The sequence below is a fragment of the Symsagittifera roscoffensis genome, chromosome 4 (genome assembly GCF_963678635.1).
Source record: "Symsagittifera roscoffensis chromosome 4, txSymRosc1.1, whole genome shotgun sequence".
Classification (NCBI taxonomy): domain Eukaryota; kingdom Metazoa; phylum Xenacoelomorpha; order Acoela; family Convolutidae; genus Symsagittifera; species Symsagittifera roscoffensis.
In genome coordinates, this window is record NC_087065.1 from 62704087 (window position 1) to 62728182 (window position 24096).

A 24096-nucleotide genomic window follows, 5' to 3' on the forward strand; every position below is an offset into this window, starting at 1 on the left:
TGCCTTCTCTTTTCAAATCGCATCATCGCTTGATGACCCTTCATGCCTGACCCGAATCGATTTAACAATATCTCGAAGATTTTATCCGCTGTGTCGCGTTCCTCTTCCTTCTTCGCAACCACGCATTTCAATGCAGTGCCTTCCAAGTTGCTGAGTATCGCTGTGCATGCTTGCCTCTCATCGTTCAAGTTGTCTTGTTCCAAGTGCAACCTCATGACTTCTACCCAAGTGTCAATGCATCCGTCTGAATCATCCTTGAGTTTTTTCGGTTGTTGAAAGTTTTCCTGGATTTGTTGCTTCCTCTGTCACTCGAGTCGGTGTTCCTTGTGGCGAAGGCTTCTAGTGTCCTGTTCATCATTTCCCAGGTGCTTGCCCATGTCATGACATCCGGTCCCACGTTGTTGTGAGTCGTGGAGTCCCCTGGACCACTGGATGTGTTTGCTGTTCCACTTTTCATAATCGCTTTGGCCCCGCCCCGGTGCTGTACTCGCAGCATCCAGGGGTAATGGTAACGGTGTTGACTGCCGTTTGTTCCGTTGTGGTTCCACGAAATCAACTCTATTGCCTTGCGTTCGCTCCGCTGCTGGCCTGTCTTGTGGCGTTGAGTTCCTCAAGATGGCGTCTAACTTTGTCTGTATTGCACATGAACTCTCAGCCTGGTCCCTACTCATCGTATCCATTCTCGTTTCCAAACTCCCCAACTGGCTATTCACTGCGTCATATCGTTGCTTCATTTCTTGCATGTCTTTTCTGATGTTCTTATCTCGTTTTTCATCAGTGGTATCTACCTTGTCCGACATCTGCTGAAGCCTTTCCTCTGTCGCTCTCGCTAGATTGAAATAGCTGTCCAGGTACTCATGTTTGTTGTTTCTTATTTCCCTCCTTATCACATCTCTATCCTCTTCGCTGTGCTTCAGTTTCTTGTCTATCTGATCTAGCTTCGCCATCAAATCACCTAGCTCAAGAGTAGCTGTTCCATGGTCAGTTGTTGTCCTGTTATTGGTTGCTGTTCCCGGTCTGATCTGGTCTTCGTTTTGGTCGGTGTCTGTCGTTCTCGTGGAAACTGTTCCAAATGTTTTGCCTTTCTCGGCTTTTGTCTCTTCCACTGCTGCGTCTCTCGACTTCATTCCGACCATTATCGCCAATTTTTCAGTAAAAGACGTTCTTTTTGCTTGAGACTCGTCCTTCACCGTTTCTGGCGTGTTGCCTGTTGTGTCTTCCACATTGTCTATCGGTGAGAACTCCATGGACTTTGGATTAGGTTCTTCCGCATTCGTCATCGGAGTTGTCTCTGTCGTCTTCTTTCCCACCTCATCCACACTTTGGTCCGGTGTCTCTAGTTCAATCTCGATGGCAGGTTCTGCTTGTTTCCCTTCCGTGCCCTCTTTTGCTCTGTTCTCTGTATTACTCCTCGTGTTGGCCATGCTAACTGAAAAGTTCTTCTTTGTTATCTTTGGACCCATTGATGTCGTTTTACGTAGCGACGAGTTATATTTTGTCTTCGCTTCAGTAGATCTTTTTTCAGCCAACGGTACCCTGCTCCGCCTCATTATTTTTATTTACAATTGTTACTATTTACAGTATTACTATCTACAAAATTCTACTCTAAGGTTAAAACCTCTTTTGACAAAATTGATAAAAAGAAATTTACAATTTACTAAAAACAACGTTTCCTGAGCTTTTTGAAAATTCTATATGTTCTTGATCCCTACAGTACCGGATCTTTAGGACTGGATAGAAAATTTAATTTTGCGATTGGTTACTTCAACCTGTCTTAGTACTCTTTTGTACCGTCACCCCCTTCTTTATACTGTTCCAAGACTTCCTCTTTACTGTCCTAAGACTATTCAGTGCTGTCCCTGTACTTCTTGTTAGTGTCCCACGGCCACTGTCCCAAGACCCTTGCCCTAAGACTACTGTCCCAAGACTACTGTCCCAAGACCACTGTCCCAAGACTACTGTCCCAAGAATACTGTCCAAAGACTACTGTCCCAAGACTACTGTCCCAAGAACACTGTCCCAAGACTACTGTCCCAAGACTACTGTCCAAAGACTACTGTCCCAAGACTACTGTCCCAAGACTACTGTCCCAAGACTACTGTCCCAAGACTACTGTCCCAAGACTACTGTCCCAAGACTAGTGTTCCAAGACTACTGTCCCAAGACCACTGTCCCAAGACTAGTGTCCCAAGACCACTGTCCCAAGACCACTGTCCCAAGACTACTGTCCCAAGACCAGTGTCCCAAGACCACTGTCCTAAGACCAGTGTCCCAAGACCACTGTCCCAAGATCACTGTCCCAAGACCACTGTCCCAAGACCACTGTCCCAAGACTACTGTCCCAAGACTACTGTCCCAAGACCAGTGTCCCAAGACTGTCTCGTACCAAGACTGCTCTGGTCCAAGACTGTCCCAAGACTGCACCGTCCCAAGACTGTCCCAAGACTGCACTGTCCCAAGACTGTCCCAAGACCGTACTGCTCCAAGATTGTCCGCAGACTGCAATGTCCCAAGACTTCTTCGGTACTGTCCCAAGACTTGTCACTAAGTGCCTGGATATAGGATCTCTTCTTCTTCGTTGTGGGGACTCTTGAACCACTGTACCGTGTACCACCACTTGAGCTCTAGTAAAAAAAAGTTTTTCAAAATCCCTATCTTAATGGCCAAAACCCAAATACTGACCCCCCTGTATTTATCTCCCTCTCGTTGTTTCAGGCTATTTGAAACCCTACCTTCCTCGCAAGTGTCTTGTGATCACCTGTTCGTTCAAATACCAACAACAAATTTCCACCAAAACGTAAAAATTTAAACAGGAAAAATTCCAAAAACAGAGAGATGAACCCACCTAAAATTCAAAGTTGACAGATGTCAACCTTTGTCTGAAAAAATGTCCGGTACCCGAATGCCACGCGTTTTCCTCCCCGCTGCTAGCGATCTTATGGGGTATCAGAAAAACTGTCTATGTCCGTTCCCCCCTACCGATCCGACCCGGGTACCTACTTTAACTCGATGCTAAATTTGGATATCCGCTTCTTATAACCAGCGCGTGTAAGTATCTAATGTAATTAAATTGACGATGCCGAACAATTAGTTACTCTAATGTGTCCCCCCTTTTCACAATTTACAACCGCCAACCTCTAACCTAACCAGCCCCCTTTCTAACCTCTCCCTCTTTAGCCCACCTCTTAAGCCGAAAAATCCCTTAAGCGCCGAATGCTAAACCTCTCGAGAGAAAACCGTAGACCTGTTTCCAGGCCTGCTTGTGTAAAAACTTACTCAAAACAATGGGGCTCCGCTTATCCAATTTTACACTTATCTCCTACAATGTAATGTGGATTTTAACGATACCCGTTTGCCCAACTTGAGAAAACCCCTGTGCGTCCTCTTCTTGTTGTAGTGATCCCGTGCTGGTTGTCCCCTTGACGTGCACTGCACTTGACACCAGCACCACCTTCCCACTTGGCTGGTCACCTCTTCCAGTCAAATTTCCTAGCGGTTCAGCTCAGTCCTTCTGAACCACTTTCCCACTCGGCTGGTCACCTCTTCCCGTCAAGTCTCCTAGTGGTCCGGTTCTGTCCTTGTGAACCACTTTCCCACTCGGCTGGTCACCTTTTCCAGTCAAGTCTCCTAGTGATCCGGCTAGGTTGCAAGCTATCTGAAAACCCTTAACAACGCCCCCCACTTGGGCACCTTATTGAAGTCACTGGTTTAGATTGCTCGATTGATCGAAACGATCGGTCTTATAAAACAGTATAGATATACTATTTATTTAATAAAAAGGTTTGATCCAACTAATCTGGTATCAAAGTCACTGTCTTTATTGTTTTATGGTTTTTGTTGCTTTTCTATACTTTTTCCATATTTTTGTTTCGCTTTTTGTCTTTTTGCTCGTGTTTTTGTCCCACTAGTTACCCCCCCCCCCCCTTACTCGGTTAGCTAGGCCTCGTTCGGAGAGCGTACCAGGAAGTTTTCTCAAGTTTTCTTAAAAAGCTATCACGGTACAACCAGAAGGTTTACACGTTCCCGCTGAACCGTACCACCGGTACTCTAGAATGGGCTTGCAGCCCAAAGCTGTGTCAAGTGGGTTCGACTCCGTAGTCATGATGTCGTAAAAACACCCAGGAGCGCCATAAAAACACTATGTAACAGTCGCCTACTTCAATCACATATGAGGCTTAAGAAAAATAGGCCCTATAACCATTGGCTCAAGAGTCAAGGACACTATCTCTTGTGTTTTTCTACCTCAAAAACGGTCGGAGCCAATTCGGTTCGCTTGCGACATGAGACTAGAACCCGTTACAGCTTAAAGGCTACTACCAAAATATCCCCCACTCTAGCAAATAAGAACGTTCCCATACTTAGGTCTCGAGATACCTAAAATACACGAACGCCGTTAAAAACAGGGTCGGAACAATCCGTTAAGTTATTTTTTATTAGACAGTGGAACTTTGATCCATTTCAGATGGATCAACCTAAAACTCGCCTTATCTCAACATAACAATCATAAAACACAATCGAGAAAACTAAATTTGGTACTTACATAGCAGCACGCTTGAGACACAGAGTAACTAAACTAATTAACGACTGGCATAAATATAATCAAATATAACTCAAGAAGTTTTCTAACGAAGAGTAGAGTCCCAATCAAAGGAAGTAAGTTTTAACTCAAGAATATAGTTTTTGCTCTGGACCATTGGGACACTTCACTTGTCCGCCTTTCCGTCGAAGGTTCGCACTGGTCCAGTTGATTTCAGCTCTGCTCTTGTGTTCGTTTGGTCTCCTATGTCAGATAGGACAGCTCTACTCTCGATTTCTACGATGGAAATTGCGAATAGCGATTTCCCACTGTATATATTTGACAACTTTCCCGCAATTGTTAATTCAGTCGTTCTGATTTATTATTTTATGTTTTCAGTTGTCGCGAGAAAACTGAGCATGACAGGCTCCATTCGAATTTTTGAAAAATAAAACTTCACTCCAAGGTTTCGTGTCCCTCAAGGTCAAACTTCTAAATATGACCGACTAGCACAATCCAGCGAGAAGAAAAGATGCCAAACCTGAAATTCCCATCTCTAAAGTGATGCTCTGTAGGGGTACTCTCAGGAGTTGCGAAGTTTGCCTCCATATATGACTGCTCACTTCTTTGTAGTTGTTGAGGTATAATTTTTTTCAGAATTTTTTTTTTTAATTTAAATCTTTCAAACATTTTCAAAATTGAATTTTTTTTTCAAAATATGAATTTCCTAACCGTGTAGTTGGTAACGTTGAGTGCTTCTAGTGGTTGCGATTCTTGCCTTCAAAAATGATTGCTCAAATCTTTGAGCTTTTCCAGTTATGACGTTTGTTATTTTTTCCAAAGGAAATTCAGAAAGCTGAAACTTAAATTGAAGAAATTTTTGATAAAAATTAAATTTCCAACGTTTTCGCAACTATGTGCATCTCAAGATTTTTACAATAAACAAATCTAATTGACGATAAAACATCAATTTACAAATGTTATTTAAAATAATTCGCATAAATTTTGGTTTTTAAACCATCATGTTACAAAATTAGCCAATCACAGTTGACTTCTAAAATTACTGTTCAGATGAAAATATTTTAAACCTCTAAAATTTTCAGTTATGTCCTAAACTCATCGTGCGTGTTCAAGCCCGGTTTCTCTTTCCTGATATGTTTTGCCCCTAGTGTTTTGTTTGGTTGTTTGACCTATTTATAATTTCCCAACTAAGATCTGCGCTATTTCCCTCAAGACTGCATTGCTGAAGGCGGAGGCCTACCGGTGAGTCTGCATTCTTATGTTCCTCATGTAAAATTTGACATTCCTAACCCTATAGTTGGGGGTAGTCACAGTACTCTCAGGTGTTGCCAATATTGCCTCCAAACATGACTGTTCATTTTATTTGTAGTTTTCCAGATACGAGTGTTTTTATGGTTTTAAAAACTTTTAAAAAAAACTGAAATTTAATTTTTTTTTAAAATTACCAACCCTGTAATTGGGCGCTGACAGAGTACACTCAAAGGGTGCAGATCTTGTTTCCATTAAATGCGGTTTTTGTCAAAAATTCGAAGCACCGGAGGTGCGTTACACTCTAAAAAATAAGGATACTTGAAATTCTCAACCCCATAGCGACATGCTGTCAGGGTACAATCGAGTAATTTTTTCCTGCGATTGTGACTTTTCCAGTCCTTTTGATGATACTTTTGACCATCTGATTACCAATGACAAAAGGCTTCAAAACGATAGTTTGGTAATGTTTTCTAGACAGAATGGATGATCTACTCTCTGAGATAAATCGGAAGCGTGCACATGTTGAAAGTAAGCCGGGACTACTTGTGAATGGGAAATTTTTCAAGCGATCAGCCCTGGAAGAGAAAGAAAAAGAAGAGTATCTTTCCAAATATCAGGCATACAAACAATCACAGTCATCTTCAGCACAATCTGCGGTCGAAAACATTGATCAGCTGGCCGAAAAAACTTCTGAAAAAATTGCAATAAGTAGCAATGAAATAATTTTGCGTTTGAGAAAACGTAGTCAGCCGATTAAATTATTCGGTGAAACAGATTTAATGACGTATCAGCGGTTACGAAAATTAGAACTTACTGATCCTGATTTATTAGATAATGGACGGAAAAATGATATGCAAATCTTGATGGAGAAAATGGAACATGAGTCGCATTCCAACCTGGCTAAAGATGCCGGCTCCCAAGATGCTCATGACGTGAAGGTCAAACCATCTGGAATTAATTTTGAAGAGTTAGCCGAAAAAGGCCTCAAATTAGCCCAAATTGACTATCATTATGATATGAACGTAATTCTAAAGTTTTGCCAATTGATGTTGCAACTTTGGGGACAAGACTTGAATGGCCGAACAACTGCAGTGAAAAAGTCTCAACAAGGTAGGCTGGAGGCGGCAAGGTATTTGCAAACAGTCGATTATATGCGACCGATGATGAGGCAGTTGAAGTCCAATTCAATGGAAGAAGATATTCTCGATTCACTGGCTAGTGTTGTCTATTGGACCTTGAAGAAAGAGTACATCAAAGCTAGCGACAGTTACCTCCAAATGGCGATTGGCAATGCTCCGTGGCCAATAGGAGTAACAATGCATGGTATCCACGCCCGACCTGGAAAAGACAAGCTTGCCACTAAAAGTATAGCCCATGTACTTAACGATGAGGAGCAGCGAAAATATATACAGGCTTTCAAAAGACTAATTACATTTTGCCAAAAGATATACTCTACTGATCCCTCCAGAAGCGTTGAATTCAATGCTTGAAATTTCAGTTTAGTAGCGTAAATTAGTATAAATCATTGAAAAGAAGAGTTTTATCTGAGCTACAAATTCCTTTTTGTGACCGGACTAAGAAGCGAACTATAGCAATTCAATAGCAGCGTTGTATTATGAGGCCATTTCTTGGCTGTTGAAACTTTGCAGCTTTGAAGATTTTGTAGAGCTTGTGCCAAATAACACGCACAGTACGGAAACTTTGAAGACCTTTTACATATGTCTGATGTTGAGAATGGAGATCGGAGGTCCCCAGTTTAGGAGGGAGGACCCCCGTTTACTGCTCTGACACTCGTCTGGTTTTTCCTGATTCGAATCTCATTTCCCGTGAAACCCTCAGCGGCAGAAGGAGAGAAGACGCGTTCTCCATTTTGAGAAATTTTCATGCATTGACGGTTTCAATCCTTAGTTCTTATAACCGGAGTTTTTGCAATTAAAAAGATTATAGAGCCATTTGGCCCGATTTTACATGTGGAGATTTGTTGTAAATGTACGGGTCAAAGCAGTTTTGGTGTAAAGCTTTTTTCAGAAGTGGCTTGTATTCTTTTAGATCAATTGATTTCGTTTTTGTTATTGTTTATGGCAGATATCGTCTCCTGATATTTGCTTCGGATCGTCGGCTTCATAATTTTTTTGTTAATTACCCTTGCGATAAGCAAGGGCATTGCAAAAGGGTACTAGCCTTTTTTCCCCGCAAATAACTTTGCGCACAGAATGGTCAATTATGTAGGAATTGTAAGTTTCAATACTTGCTGAATTTCTTCAAATTTAAATGAAAACTACCTCGTTTAAGTAGTAAAAAGGCGGAGTAGTCTCTCGCATTATTATGATTTTTTTTTTCAAATTTCTTTCGGGCTTGTTTTCGTCTGTTCGTTTTTCCTTTTTAAATGGCCTTTATTTTATCTGGTTATATATTTTTTGACTAACATTGTAAAGCATGGATTATATTTTGATTCTTAAGTGTTTTATAACGAAAGTCCTCATTTGTGTCATTTTAATAAGTCTGATTCTGAAAAAAAAATGTTTTTTTTTTATCCAAAGTTTTTTTCGATTAAATGGTTGCGGCTGATGTTGTATCGGCTTTGTCAAATTATTTTGCGTTGTTCAACAGAACTAAATTTCTGTTTGACAAAATCAGGTATTATGAAAATGTATGGGACTTTTTAAAGCTTTTTTTTAAAGACATTTTTTTAAAGCTTCTAAATTTGTTTTTCACTTTTTGCTTAAATTTTAATTTTCCTCGACAATGGACGGCTACCGAAAGTTACAACTGAGGAACTGTCCGACTGACGTTCTTATACTTTTTGTGTTTTTTTTTTCAGAGACTACCTCGCCAAATGTTCACCCCCAGTCTTGAGTAACGTTGAAGATGTCGAAGAAATGAAAATACTTGGAGTTACATTCGATTATAAACTCACAGTCCAGCCACATATCAACAATTTGTGTAAAAAGTTATCAAGTTCATGTTATCTTCTGTCAAGACTCAAAAGTTTTGGAATGAAACTATCAGAATTGGAACATATTTACGAGTATCTAATAGAGAGCCAAATAACTTATGCCTTACCAGTTTGGGCTTGCGCAAACATAACTACGCTAAAATCCATTGACCGTGTTCAAGAAAAGGCAATAAAACTTGGTATCATTAGAAAATTTAATCCTATCGACTCACTAATTGAAAGAACGGATGCCAGCCTACTTCAACAAGCAGGAAAAAACAACTTCCATATTTTACACCATCTCGTGCCTCAACGTGAAGACTATTCCACAAGCCGCCTGAGAAATAGAACGGCACATGCACAATATCAGAAACTAGAAAAACACATGAAACTTTTCCCCCAGCGCGCCACTAGATGCAACCTTTACAAACTTTAACAAACTTTAATTTTGTTAAGTGTCATGTATTCATAAGTTATATGTGTTTATAACTTAATTAACATTTCTTCTTTCTTCTTCAAATCTAAGCTTATAGTTTCAATAGAAAATACAGGTCGCGAATGTTTTTTGCAGGAGCTGCGACTGCTTAATTTTCGTACCCTTGCTATAAGCAAGGATACTGCAATCGGATACTAGGCTTTTTACGTTATGAACTTTGTTCACAAGACTCATTTAGTGGTACCCTGTTTCATGTTGTATTCAAATTTTTGAGCGGGACCTGGACCTGTTTTTTTTTGCAAACGGGAAATATCAATTCAACCTAATTATCTTCGGGTTAATGAGCCAATTTTGGGCCGTTTCAAGAGAAACAATTTTTAACACTTCCTTGCGCCTTTTTCATTTTAGTTTTTTAATTTCCAATCGGTTTGTTGAAATTTATTTTTTTTCCTTATAGAAGTTTATTTGAAAAGTTTTTGTTTTTCTTAGAAACTTCATCTGATTTTCAAAAAAGGATATCAATTGAAAGACCGTCCACTCACCTGTGTGCCTGCTTAGTTTACTTGACCCCTCTCTGCCTGTCTTTGTTTACTTGACCCCTCTGTCAATGGCCCTTGGAAATGTGTGGGGGATTATTTGACGCATATTTTGATTGTTTTTTCCTTTTCTCGAAAACTACCATTCTCAAATATGAGTTCTGGTTTCAATGAATAGAACGCTTTCGAAAAATTTTCTTGCATAAGTAGCCACGCCTAAAATTTTTTACAGTTAAAGTTAAGGCCCTTGGAATAGCCAAATAATAATAATAGATTTTTGACAGTTTTTGAATCTTTTCGACTTTTCGCGAAAACTAATCTCTCAAACCTGATATTGTGTAATCAATGGAGATAACGGGTAGTGGTAAGCTCTTCTGCTATAGTGGACACGCAAACAAAAATTTACAAAAGAAGTTATCGCCCTCGGAAAAGTCAGTTCTTGATATTTTGTCCGGGTTTTAAAGTTTATGAATATTCTCGAAAACTCTTCTGCCATATCTGAGATTCTGGGTTCAACTCTCAGAACGGGCTGTGGGAAGATTATTTGCTTATGCGACTTAACCCAATTTTTTTGACATCAAATGTTTTGGCCCTCGGAAAAAATTATTGATTCGTGACCGTTTTTTTTGAAAGTTTTTGATTGTATCGAAAACTACCCTCGCAAATCTGAGATTTTGGGTTCAATCGAAAATACAGGTTGCTTGAATTGCTTCTGCGTAAGAGCTACCATACACACAAGCTTTGATTCTAGGAAGTTTTTGGTTTGCTGACCGTTTTTTGGACTTTTCTCGCAACTATCATGCCAAATCTGATATCTTAGGTTTAATCGAATGAAAAGCTTGTTGAAAGCCTACCTTTACAATTTGCTATGCCCATTTTGTTTGAGCAAAAAGTTTTCCTTCAAACAAGTCAAATTTGTTGAAACTTTGGCAGTCTTTGGAAACTTATTGACTTCGGCAAAATCTACCGTGCAATTCTAAGCTTGTGTTCAATCGCGAAGCCGGTTTTGTGAATCTTTTCTGCTTAAGTGTCCATAACCTGCTTTTTGTAGAAAAACGTTTTGGAAAGCCTTTGACCGTTTTTTTAGAATTTTTTTGAATTTTCTCATAGTTATGCACTCAAATCTGAGATGAAAAGTTCATTTGAACCGGCTGTGATTATTGATCCCACAGATAAATTTTTATAAGGTAAATGTTTTGTACTTGGGAAAATCGGTTAGCTCAAATAATTTTTTTCACTTATTTTAGTAGATAAACAGCTAAGGGTTTTCGGCAATATTCAACTTTTGAAATCGAACTTTTCGTGCCGCATCAGCATAGCAAATTCATTCATTTTCAACCACGTACCTCCAGCTTTAGCTGGGCCCCTAGTTGTTTTTCATTTCTCGAGACATACGAAAATTTTGGTCTACCAATTTTTTTTCAGCATCTAAATTTTTTTTCGACTTTTGTATGTTTGTGTTGTATCGCAAGTGGTGCTCCACTTTGCCTCTGAGTGAAATAGTGAGTGCGGAGATAAATACGTTTTAGGATCACTGAACTGAGGTAGAACTGTTTTGCTAAGAGTTTTGTATGTTTTCGAAGTATTATTAGATCAAAGGTGTTCGAGGGAGCTATTTTTCCACAGCCAGATAATATGAGCTAGGTATTGTTCTGTTTAATTTGCAGGTTTTGCCAATGAGCTCACCGTGGTTGGGGCGGCGTAATTCATGACGCTTGTGCCCACGGATTTGTAGGTTTTAACAAAGGGTTTATTTTGAACAACACCCGTTTCTTACTGGTCTATTTTTACTATAATATTCTTTGCTTTTTCAAACTTTCCCGCAGTGAGGGGAAAAAGTTTGAATATTATCACAGATAGCACCGATGTTATTTACTGTTTTTGTTGTGCAGCATTTGTAACTGCCTATCTTTGCTAGATTCTTGAAATTTATCTCAGCAAACCAATTTATCTCAGCAAACCATTCTCAGCAAACCATTCTGAAAGAAATACGGTCAACGAAGAGTTTAGGACGTTTTTGGTTGAGTCACGAGTTTAATTAATCAACGCCGTTGACATCAATGAGCGGTTGCAAACTTCGGCAATACTTCAACAGATGATTGCTTTCATATTTTCAAAGTAGCTCTATCTAGGTTGACTAAATAGTGGGTATCAAGGATGCAAAAATTAATCCAATGAGCTCCCTCTAGGAAGTTCTATTTTCCCCAAACCTCTTGGACCTTTATTTGAAATCGATACCATCTTCTTCTGAAAATGTTACAGTCATCACATATAATGACGATTTTACTCTCTACTCACATTGGGCACTCTGTAATGCGTACAAACTTTTCAGAAGAATATGACATGGATTTCATATAAAAGTCGAATTCAGCAAAATGATTCAGCAAAATAACACCCCATGAGGGACTCCACTAAATAAACAATTGCATGCTTAATGCACACTCTTTGTACTCAACACAGGTTGAAAATATGAAAGCAAACATCTGTCAGTGTAATTGCTGAGTTATGCGGCAGCTCATTGTGGGCTACAGAGCCAAAAGCTACCAAAAATTCAAGGGCAGAGTGTTCTCTAGCAAGGAGGTTGTAAGTTTTTAGTCCTCATCGGTACCGTCGTCAACCATGGAACAGTTTTTTTGAGCATGTGTATTTTAACGGTCCTCTCTTTCTATTCGATTTTTGTTTTTTGGTTGTAAGTTTACCAATCTGCTTAAATCCAATGAGTAAACGTTAATCAATGGTTCGAATCCGGCCAGGATCTGTTTTGATGTGTGAGTGAAAAATTGTCCGCGCGTCAAAAAATCGTTGTCGGACTTCTGTTTGTCTGTTAGTTTTTGTCGGCTTAATTACCGCAGCACCAAATTCTACTCGAATTAAAAAACATTTCAGTTTATTCCGGTTTTGGGCAAGTAATTGAGTCCAAGAAGTTTGGGGTATTTGTTGATATGTTTTGATTTTTTTCATGCTATTCCTTAAAATTTTTGAAAGTTGTTTTCTTTATAAATTATCTTTAAATTCATTAGTGCATTGGTAACACCCATGCGTGAGACGAAAAATCCAAGAATTTCGATTTCAGTCGGGCCCTTTTTATTGTCGAAACATAAATTTTTCGAATGTTCTAGACTTTCGTGTCTGCTAATTTTGGTCGGCTTAGGTCCCGCAAAAAGGTTCGATTTCTTTTTAGCATTTTGAAAGCTTTTAAGTTTCTAATGGTGCAGATAATTTTTAAGTCCTTTTTTTGCTATTTTTTTGGATAAAAATGATAGTCAAGATACACCGTTTTTTACACTAGCTAGCTTGCGAGTAAAGTGTATTAGTACAAGCCTTCTTTGTTTCTCACCTATTTAGTGGCACTTTTGCTATAATCGCGATCTGTAGTTGGAAATTTTATAGCATCTGTATTCTGCTTTATTTGTGGCTAGTGTTTGTGATTTGTTTAGCGTTCTAGTGCGTGAGACCCATAATCTCTAGGTCGCTGATCGTATTCGAGTTGTAGCCGAGTTCATACTAATTCGAGGCATATTTCTACTTTTTCTTTATACACTTTATAGAGCTTCTTTTTGTGTTCTGGCTAGTGTTTGCGGAATTTCTCTTTGTGAAAACATTGTTTCGTTTGAACGTATGTCTGCTCAAGAGTTGTCGACTTCGTTGCCTTTTCGAAAGTTTTATTTTGATGCTGATTTGTTATTCAATTATCATACTGTGCTGGTTTTGTTTCTGTTTGAGATGAAGATATGAAAGTTTCTATTGATCATTTTTCCCGCATTTTTTCAAAAAACGAAAATCATTCTTTTGCAGCTTTCATCTCATTTGGTGTCGGTTAGTTTTGTTATGCTAAGTTTGTGTCGTATAGCGAGTAGTGCAAAGCTTCGTTTTGTCTCTGTATTTACTTTGCCTCTCAGGAAATTCGAAGATGTTGCTTTGGAGCAATTTTTTTTGAAAACCCTGTTGGTTTGTTACGAGTAAGAGGCTTCTGACAAATTGTAGAAGAAGAAGGCGCCCAGGTATTTTAGCCACGGGGAAAGGAGTGCAGATGAGTCACAGTCTTTAAATTTATTTAGTTCTTTACCCGGCTTTGGTAGTGGATTCATTCTCGCTGCGTATGTATACCATAGCTGTTGTAATTTACCGGTTTTGGCTTTGAGTTGGATGTTTTTATTAGCAATTAACAGCCTTACGATTAACTTTACATTCTAGCAATTTTTGAGGTGGTTGTTTCTGCTTGCAAGGTTTTTGAAATTAACTTCTGCACATCATGATGTAAAAAACTTAAATTCAGTTTTTTCTAAATGCGTTTTTCGAGAAATGTGTGTCACTTGAAATATGTTTATGGCGAGTTTCTCTGCTTCATAGGGGAAGAGGGGGAAGTTACAGAGGTCCTTGGAATCCTTTTGAATTTTTTCACTAATAGGCTTTAAAATTAATTGGCGTTTCATGTGACACATGTTTAGAAGTCTGTGTTGACATGTTTAAGCTGTTTCAACGTTTCATTTTTTGCAGGTTTAACGAAAAAAATTGAATTAAAAAAAAACAAACCGATTGAATGGAGTGGTTTTGTCAGGGTACTTTCAGGAGGTACTGTCAGGGTACAAATCTGGTCTCTAAGCTTATGCTCAAATCATTCTTGGTTCCAAGATATGGCTTTTCTCGTGATTTTTCAATACTTTTAAAAAAAAAACAGTAGAAAAGTAATATCTAAGCCTTCTGTGGGATGCTGCTAGGAAAACAAATAGGATAGCCAATCTGTCCTCTAATTTAAGCTGCTTAAATTCTTTTGATTTTTGAGAAATGGCATTTTTTATGAACAAAGAAAACTCTCATAGATGAGCCCAGTTGATCTTCACGGTTGCATTAAATATTGCTGTTTTAGTACATGTTGTAGGAAGTTCGTTTTACGCTTAACGATCTCTTTGAAGCACCGTGGGTGCGACTTTTGCGCTTGTAGGCTTTAAAATATATATTTTTTCCGAGCTAAGCTTGCTAGTTTGCTCTGTTTAGGGACACGTTGCCAGTTATCTTGTTTTTTTTTGGTGTCAAGCTCGTTGCCTGTGTAGGCAAGTATACCCGTTTGCTGTGCAAATATCTGGAGTTTTTAAAAATTTGGGGGAGGAAAACAGTTAATTGCTAAATTATCAAAGCGACCATAGCTTAATTAATATAAAAAGATGAGAGGGATTTCGCCTTAATCACTCTCCTATGCTGAAAATTTGTCTTGAAAATAGAAATTTTCGGCCCAATTTTTCTCGAAACAAGTTGTTAAAGGTTTTTTTTTGAAATGGTATCACGGCTAAAAGATTTCATGTGATATATCAGTCGACCACATGTGACCTTTATTTGTGGTTAGTTTTTTTTGTTATTGGAGACACACTAATAATTTTCTTTCTGTCCAAAGAGTACGCGAATGCCTGGGTTTTTGGCTTAAATGTGTATTCCATGTATAAAATAGTTTCCAAAGCAACATTTTGAAGAACAATTTATAACGCAACTTTGAAGCATGGAAAATTTTAGATTTATTTTGTTTATGGAATGGCTCTAGTTAGCGAGGAAAGTTCTAAATCTCAAAGTAGTTTGGGATCTTTCAAAACACTCGGACTTGATCCAAGAATATTGAAGTCATTGCGAAAACTCAAGTGGGAAAGTCCGACTGCAATCCAAGCTAGTGCTCTTCCTTTGGCACTGTCCGGAAAAGATCTTCTGATCCAGGCTACAACTGGGAGTGGAAAAACTGCTATTTTTGTGCTTCCTATGGTCCAGAAAATTCTGCAGATCAAAGAATCGAAAACTAAGGAAGCGAAAAGCAATTCAGTCCTAGCTTTGGTGTTGTGTCCTACGAAAGAATTGTGCATTCAAACAGAAGAATGTTTTGTTCAGGCTACGAAAACATTTCCAGGTATAATTGTGTTTCGAAGTTTAGACCCGACGGAGGCTAAAAGTGGGGTATTTTCATCTCTCGAAGTGCAATTTCCAGACGTGCTGATTGGGACTCCACGTCAAGTTTCTAGATGTCTTAGCAGCTTTTCTGGAAAGATCATCCGCAAAGTGAAATTGGTAGCCATCGATGAAGCAGATGCAATGTTTTCATGTGGGTTTGAGAAAGATCTTCGGGAGACATTAAGCCATGCTGGCCGCAATTTTCAATCAATCGTACTTTCTGCCACTTTGAGTAAAGAAGTAGCTATTATCAAGACGCTTTTACCGCATAATTTAGCGTTGGTAAGATTGCTGAACCAAGAGCTACCAGAAAAGAAACAATTGAAGCAGCTGTGTTTGAGAGTCCAACACAAGACTGCCAAATTTTGTGTACTACTGCATTTGTTGAAGTTTGAGAAAATACGGGGCAAATGTCTTGTGTTTTGTAATAATATCAAAAGTTCCTACAAATTGAAGTTATTTTTGGACAGCTTCAAGTTTTACAGTTGTGTTTTGAATGACCAGTTGCCTTTCAACTCGAGACACAGTGTAGTTGAGTTGTTCAATTCGGACCAGTACGACATCATCATTGCGACTGATCTGGCTGCTCAATCTTTTCGCAGCGAGAAGAAAAAACACACAGACCAGGAGTTCTCCTTATCCAGAGGAATCGACTTCCAAAATGTATCCCTGGTGCTGAACTTCGACTTCCCAACTGACTCTTCGGTGTACATTCACAGAGCAGGCAGGACTGCCAGAGGAGCGAAGAGGGGAACTGTGCTGTCTTTAATAATGCCGTCAGACGAAGCAGCGCTTACAGCTGTACAGGTTCGGTAAACAATATATGCCAAATGCTTGAGGATAATTTTTGGATCAATCAAATTCTGGGTTGACTGAATACCAAAACACGCATACACACCCCCCCTTCCCCCCTATGGTACCTTGTATCGAATCTCGCCCCTATAAAAAAAGAAATGAACAGTTAAGCATATACGAATTTTGTACCTTGTTAAATTACTATGAAAGTGTATATAACTTGTTTGTGCATATTGCTGATCGTTTTTTCTGTCTAAAAACCAATATTGATCTTTTCACGCAAATTTCATTTTTTTATGGGACCGCATGGAGTACTTCTAGATGAGTTTTGTCATACCATAATTCTTAACTATTGCCAAAAGCGCGAATAGTACCAAACTCCTGACGATGCGTAAATTGTTCGTAAAGATGCACAAATTCCTAAAGATGATAAACTCCTCAAGATGCTTATATTGAGATTTGTCTTAGGTAACATTTTAAAAAATGTTGAAACTTCTAAAGAGCATTTTCGCAGGATTTACAAATAAGTATACACCTGTCAAGAACTTTTTAAATATACCCTCTTTTTCCATACCTGATACGCTCTGTAATCGATATTTTTTCAACTCGATTATTTTTGAAAGAATTTTGTTTATACTCTAGGAACGATTAAAAAGTGACAGCGACGATGCGACAGAGGAATCAGAAAATGCAGTTGAGGATTACTTTGTCGATATGGCCGAAGTAGACAAACTTGTGTACAGAGTGAACGACGTGCTCTCGTCTCTCTCTAACAAGACCATCCGAAGTGCACAGCTTCAGGAGATACACACGGAGCTGCTGCAGTCTGAGAAACTTAAGAAGCACTTCAAAAAACACCCCAGTGACCTGGTGGCCGTGCAACATGGAAACAACCAGACTGGAAGCAAACTCAAGAGGAAGTTCGAAGACATCTCAGAGTTTCCGGAGTACCTGGCTCCCACGAAACTATCCACTAGTGATGCCGGAATTGAAGAGGTCCAGAGCGATACACGGGGTGTCTTAGGAGAGAGCAAAGATGACGGAGGAGCTTGGGACCGGAAAAAGGCGAAGAAACAGCTGCAGAAGGAAACTCTAGATTACTACAAGAAACTAGGTCTCCTGAAGAAAGGCAAAAAGCAGAGTAGAAACAAAGATCCCCTCAAGTGTCTATGATATCTTGGTAGATTTTTACGATGTCAATGTTTAAGTGCAAGAATCTTCGCAACCATCCCGCGGATCCAGAAAAAAGACTGATTTGGATTGCTTTGAAAAACATTCGTCATAAAATTATCTTATCAAATCTTCGTTTATGGCAACTTAGTTGAAATTATTTGGAAGATTTGAAGTATCAGAAAATGAATGTACTCATGGCCCAATTTTTCATATAAAAAGGAGGAGCCCTAAATTCGGATAAGGTTGAGTGAGATAGAAGATAGATGATAGTTCACTTTCAGACATAAGTCGAACTGAATCTTTTCAATATCTAGAAAAAATGTTTTAAATTAATTTAAAAGCAGACTGGGGGTATCGCAGGCTCTACCTTGGTTGCATTTTAGAAAAATCTTTGAGGTACTTATGCGTCTTGCGTAAATTAAGCTACCCGCGTTTGAACCTAACAAAATCAAATTTAACTAATGAATGCTTTTATTACTTAAGAGTCTTATGTACATGTTTGATTTCTATGCCAAAAAATACAAGAGAAGGTATTCAATCGATTTTCAACAATTTGAAATTCGGACAAATTTTAATCATTCATAATAGTTCATTTAATAAGTAGTTTAATCTAAGTTATCATTAAATGTTCGTGACAGTGAGGCGGCAGTTCGAAACAGGCGACAGTTCGTAACATGCAAATAACGGATAGTTATGAATTCAGATTGGTTCTAATTTTTACCAGTTACAAATTGTCGCCCAAAACTTTCTAGCCCCTTATTTTCAAAATTTGTCAAAAGGTGTTTTAAAAGTTTTTATTCACTTGTTTCTCCAATTTTGTAAGTGGTCGAAGCATTCTAGGCAGAAACGGCGTAACCTGTTTATATTGAACATAGTATATCCTGTCTTACAAGAGAGACCTTGCCTGCAATGAATAGATCGATAAAAATACTAAAGAAACAAAATGTAATGAACCATTGATCTGAGTTTTAAAAATTGGTCTTCATAGAGCAGCATGATTTTTTTTACACTGGCGATAATTGATTTGCGGAACGAAACATGTCATCAAATTTGATGAAGTTATAACAAATCATAGCCCATTTCCGCGTTACAACTTTGAACTAAATTAACACACCGGTGCGCTTGAAATAATCCAGCAGTTAGATTAAAATCTAAAATCAGGAGCAGTGGAGGTAGCAGGTAGGAAAACACGCCTGAAAATTATGTGACTCAGCAGCACTGCTAAACATGGAAAAAATCCGCGACAGTCTGCTTCATAATCTGCGCGATTCTAATCTGAACGATATCGAACGGTAAGTTTCTCAAATTAATTCAAAAAAATAGGTTTGTTTTATACTGATTATTGGGAAGCTAATTTCGCCATTTCTTTTTTTAATGTTCTAAGGGAGGATCTGGAACTTTTGCGAGGGTTTAGCGTTGTCCTTAACTTGAGATTGTCAATTAAAAGTAATTTGAATGAGGAAACTGAGTCAAAGCTATATGCACAATTCGTTGTTCCTACCACGAAATGTGCAGGAATTTCCTACGCTGCTTTTTTCAGTTTTTAACGAAAAAATGATGCGCTACAATTAAGTGGGAACCAGAGTTGAATGATGTATCTATTTGAAACCATTGCAGTCAAATCGATCAATGTTCATCGGGAAAAGCAAGTGTATTGCAAGCTAGTACTGGATTTTTTTTGCGTAAATAACTATGTTCACAGGATGACTGAAATTGGTCGTGGTATCAAATTAGTTCACGGTTGCATTCTACCAGCGGAATATAATTCCTGATGTGTTGTCTTAGTTCTGAACCTTTTACTGAAGTTGCAAAAGAAGTAAATAGATGTTTTATCGGTTATGTTGATGACGTAAGTTTACTGGCTGGCTGTTTTTTTTTTCAGCAAACTTTCAATCATTTTTTCATTTTACTCGTATAAAAAAGCAATGAATGGAAGTGTTCATTAAAAATGAATCAAAAGATTGATGTCTGATATTGAAGGTTTCCGAAGGAGTTCTAGAAACTTCCTTCATCTTCAATAACAAGCCTGTGTTGAAATATTTTACTGCGAATTATGCTTTTATCAGCATTATTTTTAATGAACACTTCCATTCAGAAGCCAGTGACTCAAAAGTTTTAAACTTTGATATAGTGTTTTGATTCGCAAGTTTAAGAAATTGATCATTTAGATTTTAAAAATTTACATTTAAAAATTATGTGCCACTGGCTCCTGTAATACTTGTGCGGAAACCAGTTATTGTTAATTTAAGAGAGATTTCAGCGAAAAGGTTTTCGTTCGGGACTTTGTATTCCGACTATTTAAAAAAATATGGAGGAATTTCTTATTCAGGTGTTTTAGTTTTTCATTTTCCACCCAAAATCAGGTAGCACAAATCATCGGAATGGTTCGAGTGATATATCATGTTACTGCCTTTTAAGTCCTGATTTCAAAGAAATTAAAAAATTTGAAAAAGTTGTCTGTGTTGAGAAAAGCCAGTGTCGAGAAAAAAGTTTTCGCGGTGTCGAGAAAAAACAGTGTAGTGAAAAACTCAGTGTCATGAAAAACTCAGTGTCGAGAAAAATCAGTGTTGAGAAAAAGTCAGTCTTTTTTTTCTATTTACTTGTGTTCATTGACCCTTTTCCAACTGTCTGTTGGCTAAGTGTGTTGTTTCAGGAAAAACCTAAAAGATTGTTAGTCTCTTAGCTACTAAGTTATCACCCTATTGCAACCGGTTACTCGACTTTTTTCCCGTCAAGATTTTTGTCCACAGGACTCGTCTGGACTCATCTCTACCCTGTTTACACTTGCGAAGCAATATATTATAGTACGAACTTTCTTTTTTTCCAACCTAAGTCGCAAATATTGTTGCGACTTAGTCGCAATTGTTGTTGCGACTTAAAGCAGCAATATTTGCTGCACCGAATTGGCAATAAGATTTTTTGATATTTTGTTGCACCTTTGATATTTAGTTGCTTTAACATTCGAATAGTTATAAGTTTACACAGTTGATGCATTTTTAATTCATCAAGTGAACCGAAGAAAGCTATTTATTTCAAACAACATAACAATACTAAAATGTCGATTTCAGAAATTTTTCAACTCAATATATCTCGCAATTTTTTGAAATGCATAATTTATACATGTGGCTTTATGATTTGCGATTTTTTACATGCAAAATTTTACCTTTTTGTATTAGATGCTTTTTTTGTTGCATCGAATTAGCAATTTGTTAGCATATGTAGCTGCATTATTGATAGCTAGTTTTTGGGGATTTCAAGCATTCGTGGCTGAGTGGTTAGTGCGTGAGATTCAAGTTTGCTAGGTCGCAGATTTTTGCTAATTCGAGTTTTTGCTAAGCCTCGAGTTTTGCAAATTCGAGGCTTATTTCTACTTTTCATGTGTCATTTGATAGCTGCTTTTTGGTCGTGTTTTCTCAAATGTTTGCGAAGCACAGCTTTGCCTCTGTGTTCCTTATGTATTCAAATTTTTAGTGTTCCCGGCCAATTTAGTCTGTAGGTAACGAATATGCCTGGGACGCCAAGTGTCCTGGGTTCGAGTCTGACCAGGACCTGTTTTTTTTTAAATGGGTTATATTCTGTTTCAATAAAAAAATTGTCGATTAATTATTTGTCAGCTTATCTGTTGTCGGCTTTTTTTCTGATCTTGGAATTGTTGTTTATAGTGCTTGAATTACGCCTATATTTTGTAATTTTACTTACCATGACTTTTTATTTCCTCACTTTTTTTTGTTTCGTTTAAAAAATTCCTCGGCCAAATATTATTCCGCCTATTTTTTCATCGGTGTAATGACCTAATTTGGGGTCGTTTCAAAATCAACACAATTTTAGCACTCCGCTCCGCACTTTTTAACTAAGTTGTATGTTTACCAATCTGTTTGTTGAAATTTCATTTTTTTCGTTTTGGAATTTTTTTTACTGTTTGCAAAAATTTGATTTTTTGGTTTCAATGGATAGAACTGTTTCAAAAAGCTCCGCTGCATAAGTGACTAGGACTTAAATTTTTTTTGCTTGTTACGGTCCTTGAAATAAATTTTTATTTTTTGACCGTTTTGTGGATCTTTTCGTTTTTTCTCAAAAACTAACCTCTCATCTCTGATATTGTGAGTTGAATAAGATAGCCTATAGGAGGAAGCTCCTCTGCATTAGCGGACACCAACAAAATGTTTTAAAAAAGAAGTTAGTACCCTCTGAAAGGTCAAACTGCTAGTTTTTTAAAAACTTGAATATTCTCGAAAACTACCCTGCCACACCTAAGATTTTTGGTTCAATTCTCAGAAAAGGCTTCGGGATCTTCATTTGATTTTGCTACTACGCACAATTTTTTTGACTCCAAGAATTATGGCCCTCGGAAAAATAAAAAGTTTGATTTTGTGACTGTTTTTTTTTAAAGATTTCAACTTTTCTCGAAAACTACCCTCCCAAATCTAAGATTTTGGTTTCAATCGAAAGGACGTGGTGTGGGGAGCGCCCAGGCAGTCTCGATTACTCGCAAAAAATATATTACAAATTTTTTTGACCCTCGTAACAGTCAAAATTTCGATTTTTGTCCTAAATCTGATATTTTAGGTTCAATGGGGTAACGGGTTATGGGAAGCTCCTCTGTATTAGCGGACACTAACAAAAAGTTTTACGCAAGAACATATTGCCCTCTGAAAATTCAAACATTCAGTTTTTTAACCGTCTCTCAAACTTTTTGAATATTCTCGAAAACTACCCTGCCATACCTAAGATTTTGGGTTCAATTTTCAAATGGGCTTCGGGAAGTTAATTTGCTTTTGCTACTACGTCCAAATTTTTTGACTCCAAAAGTTATGGCCCTCGGAAAAGTAAACAGTTCGATTTTGTGACCGTTTTTTTTTTTGAAAAATTTTAACTTTTCTCGAAAACTACCCTCCCAAATCTGAGATCTGGTATCAATCGAAAGGTCTTGTTGTGGGGAGCTCCCATGCTGAAGCGATTACACCCAAAATAAATAACACAAACATTTTTGTCCCTCGGAAACGTCCAAATATTAATTTATTTCCCAAATCTGATATTGTGGGTTCAATGAGATTACGGGTAGTGAGAAGCTCCTCTACATTAGCGGACACTAGCGAAAAGTTTTACACAAGAAATAATTGCCCTCTGAAAAATCAAATTTTTGAATTTTTGACCATTATAAATTTTTTCAACATTCTCAAAAACTACCCTGCTATACCTGATGTTTTGAGTTCAAATGGTTTGGATTTTGGAAAGTCTTTTGAACCTTTTTTTTTAGAACTTGTGACCGCTTTTTAGAAACTTTTTTTTAATTTTGTTAAATCTTACTTAATCAAATCTGAGATGAAAAGTTCCATTGAAGTAACGGGTTGCGATATATTTTCCCGCAGAAGCAGCGATTCCTCAACTTTTTGTTAGAGAATTTTCTATCTTTTTGGGAAAATTGATTTTCTCAAAATTTCTTTTCACTTATTTTAGTAGAGGAACAGCTAATTTTTTAGGCAACCCAATTTTTGAAATCACTCTTTTCGTGCCGCATCAGTATAGCAAACTCATTCAATAAAGCTTTAGCTGGTCCTCTAGTTGTTTTTATCAAGACTTACGAAAGTTTTGGTTCACCTAGTTTTCAGTATCTAAAATTGTCTCATTTTTTACTGTCTTTTTGTTTGTATTGTATCGCAAGTGATGCGAAGCTCCGCGTCGTCTCTGTGTTTTTTCGTACTTTAAGCCGTGATGATTTAGCGTTTCTTGGTTATAGTTCGTTTTTGGAGTTTTTTACTTTTAAAAAAACTTTTGACCCTTGGTCTAATTGTCAGCTAATAAGGTGAGCGTGCATGCTTGCATGAGGTAGTTTATTCTTACTATTAGCTGTGAAAATTTAGCTTTTCTTGATTAAAATTAGTTTTTTGGAGTTTTTTTAGCGCCAGTTTGAACATTTAAAAAACAAATTTTTAACCTTTTTTTTCATTTTCTTGTCAATTTTCTAAAAAAAGTTGTACTCCAATTGGGCTATTTACCGTTGCGATAAGCAAGGGTATTGCAATCGGGTTCTGTACTTTTTTTCGTAAATAACTTGAACCACAGAATGGTCAATTTTGTCAGAATGGTAAATTTCAAGACATGCACAGTTTCTGAAAATTCAAATCAAACTACTTCATCTAGGTAGTAAACAGGTGGAGTACATGTCAGTCATAAATTAATTTTTCAAATGGAAAAACCTTTGAAAAATGTGATTTTTTCGGTTTTGTGGTGTTCGGCCTAGTTTCAGCTGCCCCTTTTTTTTCTAAAATGGCATTTGTTTTTATCTGGTACTGGTTTTTATCGTCATAATGTGTAAAACATGGATTTGATTTAAGTTCAAATTGTGTCTTTTTTCTAATTGAAAGTTCTGTAATTTGCCATTTTAACAAACCTGAATTCGTATATATATTTTTTTTTTCAATTAAACGATTTCGGCGTAAGAAAGCGGTATCGACTCAGTCAACTTATATTGTGTAGTTTCGATTGCCCAAAAATTTTTGTTCGG

General features: G+C 37.7%; 2 protein-coding genes across 2 annotated transcripts; both read left to right on the top strand.

Annotated features, from left to right (window-relative positions):
• The first annotated feature begins 6262 nt into the window (after nucleotides 1-6262).
• On the top strand, nucleotides 6263-7858 carry LOC134844646 (pre-mRNA-splicing factor 18-like). Its single transcript, XM_063861438.1, has one exon. The coding sequence runs from the start codon at nucleotides 6268-6270 to the stop codon at nucleotides 7276-7278; it is 1011 nt and encodes a 336-aa protein (XP_063717508.1). The 5' UTR covers nucleotides 6263-6267; the 3' UTR covers nucleotides 7279-7858.
• Nucleotides 7859-15189: 7331 nt separating this feature from the next.
• LOC134843808 (probable ATP-dependent RNA helicase DDX56) lies at nucleotides 15190-17672 on the top strand. The gene is made up of 2 exons (XM_063860093.1): nucleotides 15190-16430; nucleotides 17061-17672. The coding sequence occupies exons 1-2, from the start codon at nucleotides 15219-15221 to the stop codon at nucleotides 17589-17591; spliced, it is 1743 nt and encodes a 580-aa protein (XP_063716163.1). The 5' UTR covers nucleotides 15190-15218; the 3' UTR covers nucleotides 17592-17672.
• Nucleotides 17673-24096: the final 6424 nt, after the last annotated feature.

Excerpts from the sequence above, each read along its gene's own strand:
- LOC134844646 (XM_063861438.1), top strand. The coding sequence starts at position 6,268 with ATGGATGATCTACTCTCTGAGATAAATCGGAAGCGTGCACATGTTGAA.
- LOC134843808 (XM_063860093.1), top strand. The coding sequence starts at position 15,219 with ATGGCTCTAGTTAGCGAGGAAAGTTCTAAATCTCAAAGTAGTTTGGGA. Across the intron at positions 16,431-17,060 it reads CAGCGCTTACAGCTGTACAG|GAACGATTAAAAAGTGACAG; the intron begins GTTCGGTAAACA and ends TTTATACTCTAG.